Raw genomic sequence first — 12,168 nt, forward strand, 5'->3', positions numbered from 1 at the left:
GGATGGATTAGGTGCTGCGAATGCAAGAAATAGGCCCATTGATCGTGTGCAGGAGAGGAGGATAAGGACAATGAAGCTTCTCATCTTTGTGACTTATGAAAAACCCTGAATCTCGTCTTACCCCACCTGGTGGGGTAAGATGGGATTTTGATTCATCTAATTTAAACATGCGTCAACATTTTTCTGTTGGAAATAGGATATTGAGTCAAATTGTATACTTTTATAATGCTTGAGAGATAATAATCACATAGTTTTCTAATTGACTTATGAGTTTAACTTGCCCCCACAACTGTTTTTTGGGTTAAGTATCTCATCTTGCCCCACCCTCTCCTAGTACCTCAGACACATGTGTCAGGTTTACGAATTATCGCATATCTCATGTATAGCTACAGTTGCCCAACAGCATTTTATCCTTGCATGTGACTAACCATTTAAAATCTTGACAAGAAATAAATTTTGGACGCTTTCATACAATCCACTAAGCAAACAAACACTGACAATAAAACAATGTTTAAAAACAAAGACTTCAATTCGCCTTCATCCCCAGCATTTAAAGTCAAAGTACATTAAAAGGCTAACTCAATTAAATAATATACTTTAAACTCCAGACTATCTGCGGAGCGGATTAAAAAAATTAAAAATCACAAAAAAAAATTGGCGATGCGTAACTGATTGTAAATATATGCACATAGTAGGACTTAAGAAGTGCAAAATCTAATTTTAGGCATTTCTCAATCTTCCCTCCACTCTCTTCCAATGACATCTAATCTTTCATGGTCACCGAAGCCCGACTAGTTGAAACATGATTTTTAGATCTACACACCTTTGGGCATTCAATCTAAATTACATACTGATTTTTAGATCTACCGAACGTACTGATTTTAGATCTACAATACTTACGTTCTTAAACGAGTGCCCGGACCAGTTTTCAAAAAAAAAATCCTTTTTGGTGAAACCAGTTTGATATGTTGGAAATATCTACTCTCACGATTTGCTCGCGTATGTGTGTAATCCGTTTGCAATAATGAGAGATTCTGACTTAATTTAAACATACTTTTTTTACATATAGTGTTGCTTTAGGTATTATTTAAGTGTATGCGAGCGTTATTGATCCTTTTAAGCTATTAAACACTGTTATCGTTTTAAACTAATTTGCAGATTATCCGCAAATTTAATTATCCACGGTTACCTTGCTACCCTATTTTGTGGATAATCGGGAGTTTAGTAGTTCAATAAAGAAAACTTTTTTTTCCCCCCAAGAGTTTCTTTACGATTTTGTATATTTTTTGCAATGTACACGTTAAATGAAAACATAGTGAAGATTTCTATATAAAATTCACAAAGCAAATATCTTTTATTTTATACATTTTGTTCTCTAGCAGCAATGTGATAACGTAACTTTAATGGCCATAGTGTAAAGTAATATTTTTCCACACAGCTTAATACATTCAAGATTAAACTATTTCCAAGCATATTGCGTAATGTTATTGTCTACAAAGTGGAAAGTTTGGAAAAAGTTGAGTTCAGTCCAAAAATCTTAAATTAAATCACATCAGATTATCGCCGAGGCGTGATGTCGTGTCGAGGGATAAAACAGCATTATCAAAAGAGAAACTCTTGACAAAACATAGCTAAGCTTTTAACGATTTTTCCAAGGGAAGCTTTGAATTGCACAACTCGTTTTAGACAAAGTTAGAAAACCTTGTTCGAAACTTTCAGAATTAAATTTTCAATTAGTACAACGTATAACATTTTTGAATTAAATCGTATAAGTAATTAATGTTCAAAGGTAAACTAAACATACAAATTACTTGAATTGGCTATTATCTAAGATAAAATAATTGTCTTTTTCTAATAAAACTAATAGATACATTTCGTGATTTTTTTCTCAGTTGATTTTAGGTATATTCGTCTTCAGTGTTCGGCGTCCTTTTAGGAGATTAAAACTGTGTAAGTAATCTAAGTGGGTACAAATTAAGTTATCAAAAGCTCTTACCCGTCTTAAAACATTTTGGCATACGTGATACAATTTGAGCTTAAAAGTACTTTCATTTTTCAGATCATACTGAGAGGAAAATTATGTTTAGAAGAAAATGTTTGACAGACCAAGGTTTATACAGTAATATTTATGCAATACTATTTACATTTCACAAAATAACTTTGCATACTTTTGAATCAAAATCATCAAACCATCATGAAAATATGCTATAATTGATCTTAATGAACTGTCACTTAAGAAAATGCTATTTATTTTGTTGTTGAGAAAAAAATATATAAAAATTGTTCAAATGGAAGTTAACATGAAATTATTGTGTAATATATAATAGCTGGTTTAAAACATTGAAAAAACAGTTAGGCTAAATTATACAGTTTTTTTTTTTTTTGAAGAAAACCAAATTTGTAAGATTATGCTCAAGCCATATCTGTTTCTAGTATTTTTTTTTTTAATTTACAGATGAAATGATTTTGTTTTGCTCCGGTACAGTCAAGGCGAGTTTACATGTAACCTCTGAGTCATTGTATACAAATTATTCTTCGCTATTTTAACGTTACAAAACATGCATTCGGCGTTTTTTTTTTTTTTTTTTCAATTCTTTAGTTAATTGCTTGCTGTACTTTATAGATGTATTTTATTTTACCCGGTACAGCATCTTGGAAAATAAACTTTTAAAATGATAAAATATCCTGTTCTGAGCTTTACTTTATTCCACCTAGAAAATAAATAAATAGAAAATGTCTAAGCTTTAAACTTTGAATACAACACACAAATTTTAAATTCAGTTAATGCCGTTGGATATCAAACATGAAATTATCTGCACTACATTCTAAGTTGCCACCTCTATTAGACTAAGAAAAGCAACAAGTTGGAATGAAGGAACATCTTTTAACAGTATTTTTTAAGGCTCAAATAAAGATGAGCACAAGCGATTTTTTTTTAAAATCGTGACGAATTAAACTCCGGGATATTAGAATATTTAAAGCCGTTTGGAAATAAACATGATCTATTCTCAGCACAGTTTAAGAATCATTTTTTTTATAAAGCTGGACACTTTTGATAGTTGACGTCTTCAATTTTTGTAAAAATTTCAGGATGTTTTAGTGAAACTATGATAAGAAAAAGTGAAGATTCTTCTTTTTTTTTTAAACTGATTTGTTTGACCTTGAGTAGGGATCAAAGTTTAAGGTAAGGTCATGAAAAAAAAAGAGCTAAATATATGATTGCTTTACTTCAGAAGCAATGAGTGAACCAAGCCAATTCTTTTAAATATGGTTACTACTTGATACTAGGTATATTATAGCATAAATATTTTGGTGACTCACTCATGGTTGGAGGGCGAAGGTCAGTTGAAAATGCGATTTTTTAAACATTTTTTGCGTTGTTTGCGCCCGGATATCTGCTAAAGCCGTGAGTACCCCTCGGCAATAAGTATATGATTAACTACTCACCACAAAACAGTTCTAAGAAAAGTATAAAGTAGCGTTCGTTTCTCTTGGATTTAGTAGTTAAGAGCAAGTTTTTAATAAGAGTCAGGCAGACCAGAGACATGCCATTTTTGATTTCTCCAAAAATTTTACAATGGTTACCTCGAATGATTTTAGAAGACACATTTTTTCTTTTCTCACCAAAAAATTCTTTGTGACCGACAAAAATTCCGAATGTTGGTCCCAATTTAGGATTTTTCTCAAATAGACATTTTTAAAATTCAATTATCTCTGCCCATTGAGCTTCAGCAGAAGTAATCTTTCTGATTACAACATGATATTTAGTGCCTCAAATAAAATATATCAGAAATTTAATGGCTGACCTTCAGTGGACCCTGTCAGGGGTGGTTCAACTGTGCCAAAGAAAGTGAAAATGTGTCATATTTGTGGCCTCCTGGTTCCATGCACTAAGGTTCAACCATAGCTTTTGCGATCAATTTGTGTAGTGATATATATAAATTTTTAAATAGGCTCAATAAATGCAATATTAATGCTCACTGCTGCGAAAAAATAGCAGTTTTGTCATCAAATTATGATAAAAAGTGTACTTTTTATGGGGCTGTATCTCAGTGCACTGAGAGTCATTGTAGAACTTACTGCCTGCATTTTAAACTCGAGTAAGTGTATTTTCACAAACAAGTGACAGAACTAAGGTCAAATTCTTTTCAAGAACACAATGCGTATTTCAAAACAGTAAAATGAACTATTCATTTTTCGATTCAATCAACATATCCGGGTTTAAACTTTCCTCCGAGGACTTCCAGATACTATTTAAAAAACTCGTATGATCAAAAACTTACCATAAAAGAGTTATACACTTGCAAATAGACTAATTATGCTTACTCGCATATATGATAACTGGAAGCAATGTAAAAAAAAAAAGGTTATTATTGTGGTAAAAACATAAGTTTTTTGTAACACTTTTTGGAAGGTTTTTTAGGTATATTTTAAAATATTTTAATTAAGATAGCTTTTTTTTCGCTTGTACTGTATATTATAGTTCGTTGCCATTCGTTTAGGCTGTACATTATACTGACAAACATTATTTTCTCTGCGCTCAACTGCCATTATAGCAAACAATTATTAAGTCATATTTTATTACTTATGAAAAAATCAATATTATGACATTATGAAAAAAGAGTATGGTTGCCTAACTGACTAAAAGAAATGCAAGACAAAGCATATAGCTTGAGTACAACTATCTGGATGCGTCGTTAACTCGTATGCAATTTCCTTATCTTGAAGTGCATTTAATCAGCCTGCAGAACCATTGCCCATAGTTATGTTACTTGTTTGTGAAAACGCACACACTCTAGTTTGAAATGTAGTCATCAAGTTTTATACTGACCCTCATTGCACTGAGATACATGCCTCTAAAAAGTACTTTTTATCCTCTTTTTGATGTTTTTTTTTTCACTTTATTTCTAGTTATCATATTATAAAGTTTGCGAGTAGGGGAGACCGGGGCAGATTTTCGCACGGGGTACGTTTTCGAGTTGACTTTAACTCGTTAGCGAGCCGGTAGAGCGAAGCACTATCCAAACTATTTGAAAGGCAGCGCTACTAGACGACAACTACGAGAGTTTCAGTTGGATGGCTGTTTACACCGCTGCGTAACGTGAGTTTCACTTGTTTTTATGGAGGTAAGTAAATTTTGATGACCTCATTTAAACTAAAAACAAAAATATACGTCTTAAGTTAAGTTTTTGTCTGTTGTAATAATTCGAAGGAGCACATTTAGGTGCTACCAGTAATATGATAGTATATCCATAAAGTTATTTTTTTGACCGTCTGCGTGAAGTTAAAGGAAAAACATGGCGACGGGGATCGTTTTCGAACACCAAGCGGGGCATATTTTCGCATCGAAACGGGTTCCCGTCACATCGAAAATATACCCCGATCGCTACTATTTATCGATGTTTTTTATATTATTTACTCTTAAATGAAGCATAAATAGTTAAAGACACATGAAAAGGTAAGCTTCTTATTTGACAACTTATATTTTTAAACAAAAAACAGACAAAAAATAAATCTCAATCATTCATGAGACATGCATGTTAAAACAAAATAGGCCTAAGTGTTTATAAAAATAGCTTTAATCTTATATGTTCACAGAATGACTTGATTATTATAACTTGATATTGATCTGTGTGTTGGGTTTTCAGATTTGTCACGGTACGACACTACAAAAAAAAGTCTGAAAGAGGCAAGTACACCATGGAGGCTATGGTAGAAGCTGTCAATAAAGTAAAAGAAGGAAGAAGTATGAAAAGTGTAGCGGCAGAGTTCGGATTGTGCTACACGACTTTGGCAAATTATTGTAGAAAGTTAACCTCTGAAAAGGTAACTGAAACTCCCAGACAGTTCTGTGCTCCTGCCTCATTAAGTGCGACTCCTGGCCCATCAAGTGCGGTTTTCCCCATCAATTATGGCAACAGCAACGCCTCTGGTTTTAACGCCAAACAATACAATGTTTGGCTTCAGGGTGTCAGGGATTTTTCCCTTAACTCCAGATATCTTTACAGATGCGGATTACATGCCAGCCTATTTCACCGACAGACCTGCCCCAGTGCAGGCAGAGGTGTACAGGCCTATAGCAGGACAGCACGAAGAGGCTGATACTCAAGTTCTAACACTGCCAAATGTAGGTTGTCCCACCCCAGAAAAAGTGAGATGTCTGGAAAAGGCGGGTTCGAGAAAACAGACCGGCAAAGAAATAAAGAAGAGAAAGTCGGCCATTTTGACCGACACTCCGGTCAAAGTGCAGCTTAGACTAGAGCAGCAACAAGCTAAGCAGAGAAAACAAATGAAAAATTAGAATGAATAGAAAGGTAAGAAAAATGTAAAAAAGAGTTTATTTACGAGACAAATTGGAAAGTATTGGAAAGCCCGACGAAAATGAAGAATCAAGTGATGAAGGGGAAGAAGACTGTGTTTGCATTTAGTACTTAGAATTGTACAGTAAATCTAAGGCTAAAGAGATATGGGTAAAGTGCACTCGTTGCAAAAGATTGGCCCACGAGCCTTGCATTAAAGGAAACCTTATGTTCTTTGTATTCATTAATTGTTACAGTGACTATGACGTTTAGTGTTTTTAACAGTCCTACTTGTATTAAAATTATTAAGTAGCCAAGTTGGTGATGAGTTTTTTTAAATGTATATTTACGGAAAATCAATAAATAACCTACCTTGAAAATATTTTGTTTGAGTTCCTAAATTATATTGATATAATTGCATGCGAAAACTTGCCCCTGTCTATTAATAAGGTATGCGAAAACTTGCCCCGGTCACGGGGCACATTTTCGCACGTGATGTAAGGACACTTAAAACTATTTTTCTGTGAAACAAAGCTTAATTAATTGATGTAAGTAATTCCACGTTGTAGCCAAGGTTTCTCTGAATGGTGTAGTACAGTTTTTTCAAACTTAGGTAAATAAATTAAAAATAAAAATAATAATTTAAAAAATGCACGAAAACCTGCTTCGGTCTCCCCTAATCTTAATCAGTCTATCTGCAAGTTTATAACTCTCTTATGGTAAGTTTTTGATCAAACTAGTTTTTAAATAGTATCTGGAAGTCCCTGGAGGAAAGTTCAATCCGGGATATGATGACTGAATTGAAAACTGAATAGTTCATTTTACTGCTTTGAAATACGTATTATGTTCTTGAAAAGAATTTGCCCATAGCTCTGTCACTTGTTTGTGAAAATACACATACTCGAGTTTAAAATGCAGGTATCCAGTTCTTCACTGACCCTCAGTGCACTGAGATAAAGGCTTATGAAAATCGCACTTTTTAGCATTTTTTATACAAAAACGGCCCTTTTTTTGGCAGCGCAGAGGGCGAGTCATGCAACTATAGAGGGTATTGAATAATTTACATATATATTATTACACAAATTACGTACAAAACCCATGGTTGATGCTGAATGCAGGGAACCAGAGGGCCTCAAATATGGCACTTTTTCATTTTTTTTCGACAAAGTTTGGCGACTCCTGAAAGACTGTACTGAAGGTCAGCTAAAAAATGTACTATATATTTCAATTTAGGTACTAAATGCCACATTGTCAACACAGGAATTTTTTTGGCTATATTATTTTAATTTCTAAAGAGTGACTAATGTTATGACTGGGATTTTAAATACTGGTGATATTATACATGTAGGAAAATTTTTTCTTCTTCTTAGGATAATTTGAACGCACTGTTAATCTTATTATGGGAAAATAATTATTTTTCTTCTGGGAATGTTGACGGAGTTATCTTAATCCAATGCGAATTTTTACTTGTTGATGTCCGTATTCTAATGGAAATTCCAAATTATATTTGTCTTTGTTTAGTTTGAAGATGATGTTAGCTGAGTGATTACGCTTATTTTCTCTGAGAAACGATGACGCAATTTTGAAGCTAGCCCATGCAGCGCAGCTAGTAAAAGTGTATTTCTGATGCATTGCGAAGCACATATGATGCGGATAAGTATGTGTGCATTATAATTCGAAGTTTTTATGAAATGTTCAGAAATAGTGGGTGACACAAAAACAACTCGAATAGCAAAATAATTCGTGAGGGTAAGCAGAGACTATAGAGCACCCACTGCATAGATGACATTCGTACTACTTATAACTTAGCTTATGTACGTATATGTAGAGGATTAAGAAAGGACAGTTGATTAAATGAAGGTATACTCTTTAAGTATGAAAGAACAGCAATACATCTTCCTACGGTAACCAGTACAAATGGGAACCAAATTTTTAGATATTAAGAATGTTGCACCTTTATTAGTAGGAAAACTTAAAATTTAAGCGTCGACACTAAAAATGAGGAATGACAAAAATTAAAAAAAAATCCAAAAAAAAAAATCACACGAAATTTTGATGGTCCAATACCAAAAAATTAAAATTTCCCCATCTTCTGAACACGAGAGAAACTGTACGAAATGAGTAAGGAACTTTCCTTTTTTTTGAAATCATTGGCTTTGAATCGTAGATTATGTGGGGAAAAAATGCGGTTTTTAAAAATTGTGCCATTAAACATATTTTTATTATTATCGCCTTATTGTTGATGTTAATCAAATAACGCAGTATCAGCAAGTGGAGTTTCTTCTCTTCATTTTTTAAACCGTATGTACATACTTTGAGAGAACGTCTTAAAACACATCAGTGGAGTGAACAAATGTCTTGGTCTTTATATTTTCCAGATTTAACTTTTGTAATATTTTTTGAACGATAACGTAATGTCTTACAAAACATGATCTACGAGATTTTCCCCATAAGTGTTACCGAAAGAATCGACTTCGAGGGCGAAAAAAAGGAACTATTGCAGGCGTTTTTTTTTTTTCTTTTTTGACCTCGCTGCTTCTAAATCATGTAGATTTTAAAGTTAAGATTAATAGACGTATTACATTTCAGCTTTTACAAATAGGTTTATATTTGTATTTCTGGACCTAAATTAGAAACAAAACTGTGCTTCTTGAAGAGGATACATCCAAAAGACTGTTATTTCTACAACGTGTTCAAATATTTTCAACCCTTTTCATTTAGATAATAGAATAATGGATTCAACTACAGACGACTGTTTATCTAATAACATAACAAAGATTTCCCAATGCCTTAAATGGTATAAATTGACGTGCCAATTGACTTTTGCACTGTTTCCTTTAAACAGAAGAGTTTCAATGTGAACAGCTTTCTAAGTTGATGCCTGTACTTTCGGAAAAAGTTCAGCCCTTATGAAAATTCTTAAAAATGCTAAAAAATGTTGTTTGACATAAGTTTGAAAGCTTGTATAAAATATATTATGCATTGATAAGAAGACAATTAAGTGAAAATGGACATTCGTGTCCTCTTCTGTCTTTAAGGCAATATTTAAATTCTTAAGAACTAACACAATGCATGCAATTTATATGTACAATAGCGGAAACTTGCTCTTTAGTAAACTTAAACTTTTACCTCTCCAAAGTTTTCTGGCAACTTCCGCAGGGAATATCAAATGCAACAAATCTACGTTTTTTTGTCTTTCTTCTTCTACAGCTTGACTAGCTTCTTGGATGGAATTTTTAAGTTTGTCCATTCGTTTCTTTAATCCATCCTGGGCTTTCGTTTGTTCTTCTACTAAAATGATATCCCTCGTGGCATCATGTATTGGGATATCGGAAATGTAAAGTCCTTTTCCTACAAGTCCGGATAATCCCTTGATGACCGGGGAACCAAGAAACAGTAGAGAGCTTGATTCTGGACACAAGATCATCTGTCCTTTTATATTCATGCCCTATTCGGAAAAATATGTATGTATATCATTTTACCGGGTAAAGTATATGAAAATTTTTTGAAATTTTAGATACATTTTTAGTAGATAGACATTACAAATGTAATGTATCTTTAGTATGAATAGTAGAAAATAAATAATAAGCATCTTTGTATAAACAAAGTTCTATATTAGATGATACTTACACAGAGCTAAAAAATGTAGCTACAAACGGCAGTTTTAAGAAAGATAAATGTGTCTTGTAAAAATGAGCAACGACTTGGTAAAATCAAGCAGATTCGTGTCATTATATTCAAAACAGTGCAAATCCGTTACGTTGATTTTTCACTAACTAACTTATAATTAATTACCATCAATTAGTAACATTGAAAATAATTCTTCATTTATTTGTGTGTAATGAAAGGTTAAAACAAAAGAAAATTATGAAGCTTTAAAAATGTTCCGACAATTTTGTTACACTTAGAGTTTATCCGAGTTTCCAAATAAGACAATGGACAGTTAAGAGTTCAACTTACTAAATAAAATTACAACTACAGAATAAACATAAAATGAAGCAATTATTCTAAAACAATTATTCGGTTTGCAATTTCAAGAAAACCTTTTTTCAAATCATTAACACAAAATTAACATTGTAAACATTCAATAACCCCAATTCACTATAAAAAAAAAGATAATCCTCACCTTGATTGTTGACCGTAAAACTGAAAGTGACTAGAAAGAATTCTTTAAAAAAGTTTGTCAGATTTAACGTGATAGTTGATTTAATTTTCGAAATGACTGTGACAGAATAGATAGTATAAAACATAGAAAATGATGGGATATTAATTTAAAGGAAACAAAGTTTTGGGGATTTTTAAAAATATTTTAATTGTTAAAGCAATTTGAATGTAAAAGATATAGCGTACCTATTTTTTCGCACAACATAATTTAAATGTTTATGCTAGATTAAATACAGAATAGTTATAAGTTAAATTATCAAATTTTTATCATTTCAAACCGAGTGGAAATAACAAATATGAAGTAACATTTATTTTTTAAACACATATAGCAGTTGCGTGCCTAGCATAGGTGACACCCGGGGCGGTAATTTGTGGTGTCGCCCCGCCTCCGCGGAAAATTTTCAAATTTGTAGTCTTAAAAATGCACTTTATGTCACTTTATGTAGCTTTATATTTTTCAAAAACTTGCAATTCCACATTGAGTGTTTCCCCCAGATGGGTAACACCCGGGCTGAACCGCGTCCCTCGCCTCCCATAACGACGCCACTGCTTATATATATATATATATATATATATATTAAATACATTCATCAAATAACATATATCTAATGTTCAGTCTCTGAGGAATTAAAGTATTCAATACTTGTTCTATAATTTTACTGATATTTTCTATACATCAGTTTTACTTAGGATAAAAATTTATCACTAAATCTTTTTATGTAACTAGGAGAAATCTTATGCACCGGACAGATTAAAGAATCAAATTTAGAAGCTGAAGTGAGAAAACTTGGATCAAAATTGAATAAGGAAGGGATCAAAGAAAAGAACTGGATAAGTGAAAGTATAATGCGTGTAGAGGAAAATTGTTGCAGAAAGTTTTTCGATTCTTATATACAGTAAAGCGCTTTACTTTTTTTTCATAAAGATACCGTTCAGTTTTTTTTTTTTTTTTTTCACTTTTTTAAACATCAGTTAGAATTTCATCAAAGGAGATAAAAAAGATTCAAAGTCAATTTTTATTTAGTTTAAATGAAGTTACATGATGGTGATAAAAATAAAACGTCTTACATCAAATGACTACCTACGAACAGTATTCGGCATGTTAACCTACCATTTTTGGAGAGGGCGCTTGAGGTTGGAATAAGGTGGTGGAAGTGGCATCGACAGATATCAGCGTATCTGACATTTGCAGTAGTAAGGGTATGGCGCGGGAAAAAGCGTCATGTGTTGTGTTGGAGCGTATTCGAAAGCATGATTTTTTGATTACTAATCAGTCTGATTTTCATGTTTGCTTTCCATTTCGTCGCTTGATTCTGTTTCAAAGGAAAAAAGCAGGTTTGGGTGAATAAAACTTGAGAGCCACACGTATCGCAATGAAAAAAAAAAAAAAAAAAGAAAAGACTCAGCCGATCTCAGACAAAAGGCGACACATGTGAGAGTGTCTATTCAGGTATCCCCAGAGTATTAAGATATCTCCAAAATGTCTCCAAAGTAAGTTAAACATGCAGCTTGCTAGCGATTTTCTGATAGGAATGTAAGAAAAATCCTTTAAAATCCATTAAGAAACTTTCACAACGTAAATAGTTTTTCTACCAAACAAGGATCATGTCGGCGAAGTTTCACCCGTGTCACGATTCTTGCTGGGTATTTAAAAAAAAGGCACCATTTTTGAGAGCGATACTGACATTGACAAAAATAGTATTTG

The 12,168-nt window shown here is 32.8% G+C and overlaps 1 protein-coding gene across 1 annotated transcript in view; it reads right to left on the minus strand.

Moving 5' to 3' along the window:
* The window catches only part of LOC129218922 (guanylate cyclase soluble subunit alpha-1-like), a 144,092-nt gene that overhangs the window by 63,007 nt on the left and 68,917 nt on the right, over positions 1 to 12,168 (minus strand). Inside the window, exon 2 of the mRNA XM_054853242.1 lies at positions 9,429 to 9,747. Within this exon, the coding sequence (XP_054709217.1) occupies positions 9,429 to 9,747 (319 nt within the window). The remainder of the gene's footprint in view (positions 1 to 9,428; positions 9,748 to 12,168) is intronic.

The sequence above is a fragment of the Uloborus diversus genome, chromosome 3 (assembly GCF_026930045.1).
Source record: "Uloborus diversus isolate 005 chromosome 3, Udiv.v.3.1, whole genome shotgun sequence".
NCBI classification, from domain to species: domain Eukaryota; kingdom Metazoa; phylum Arthropoda; class Arachnida; order Araneae; family Uloboridae; genus Uloborus; species Uloborus diversus.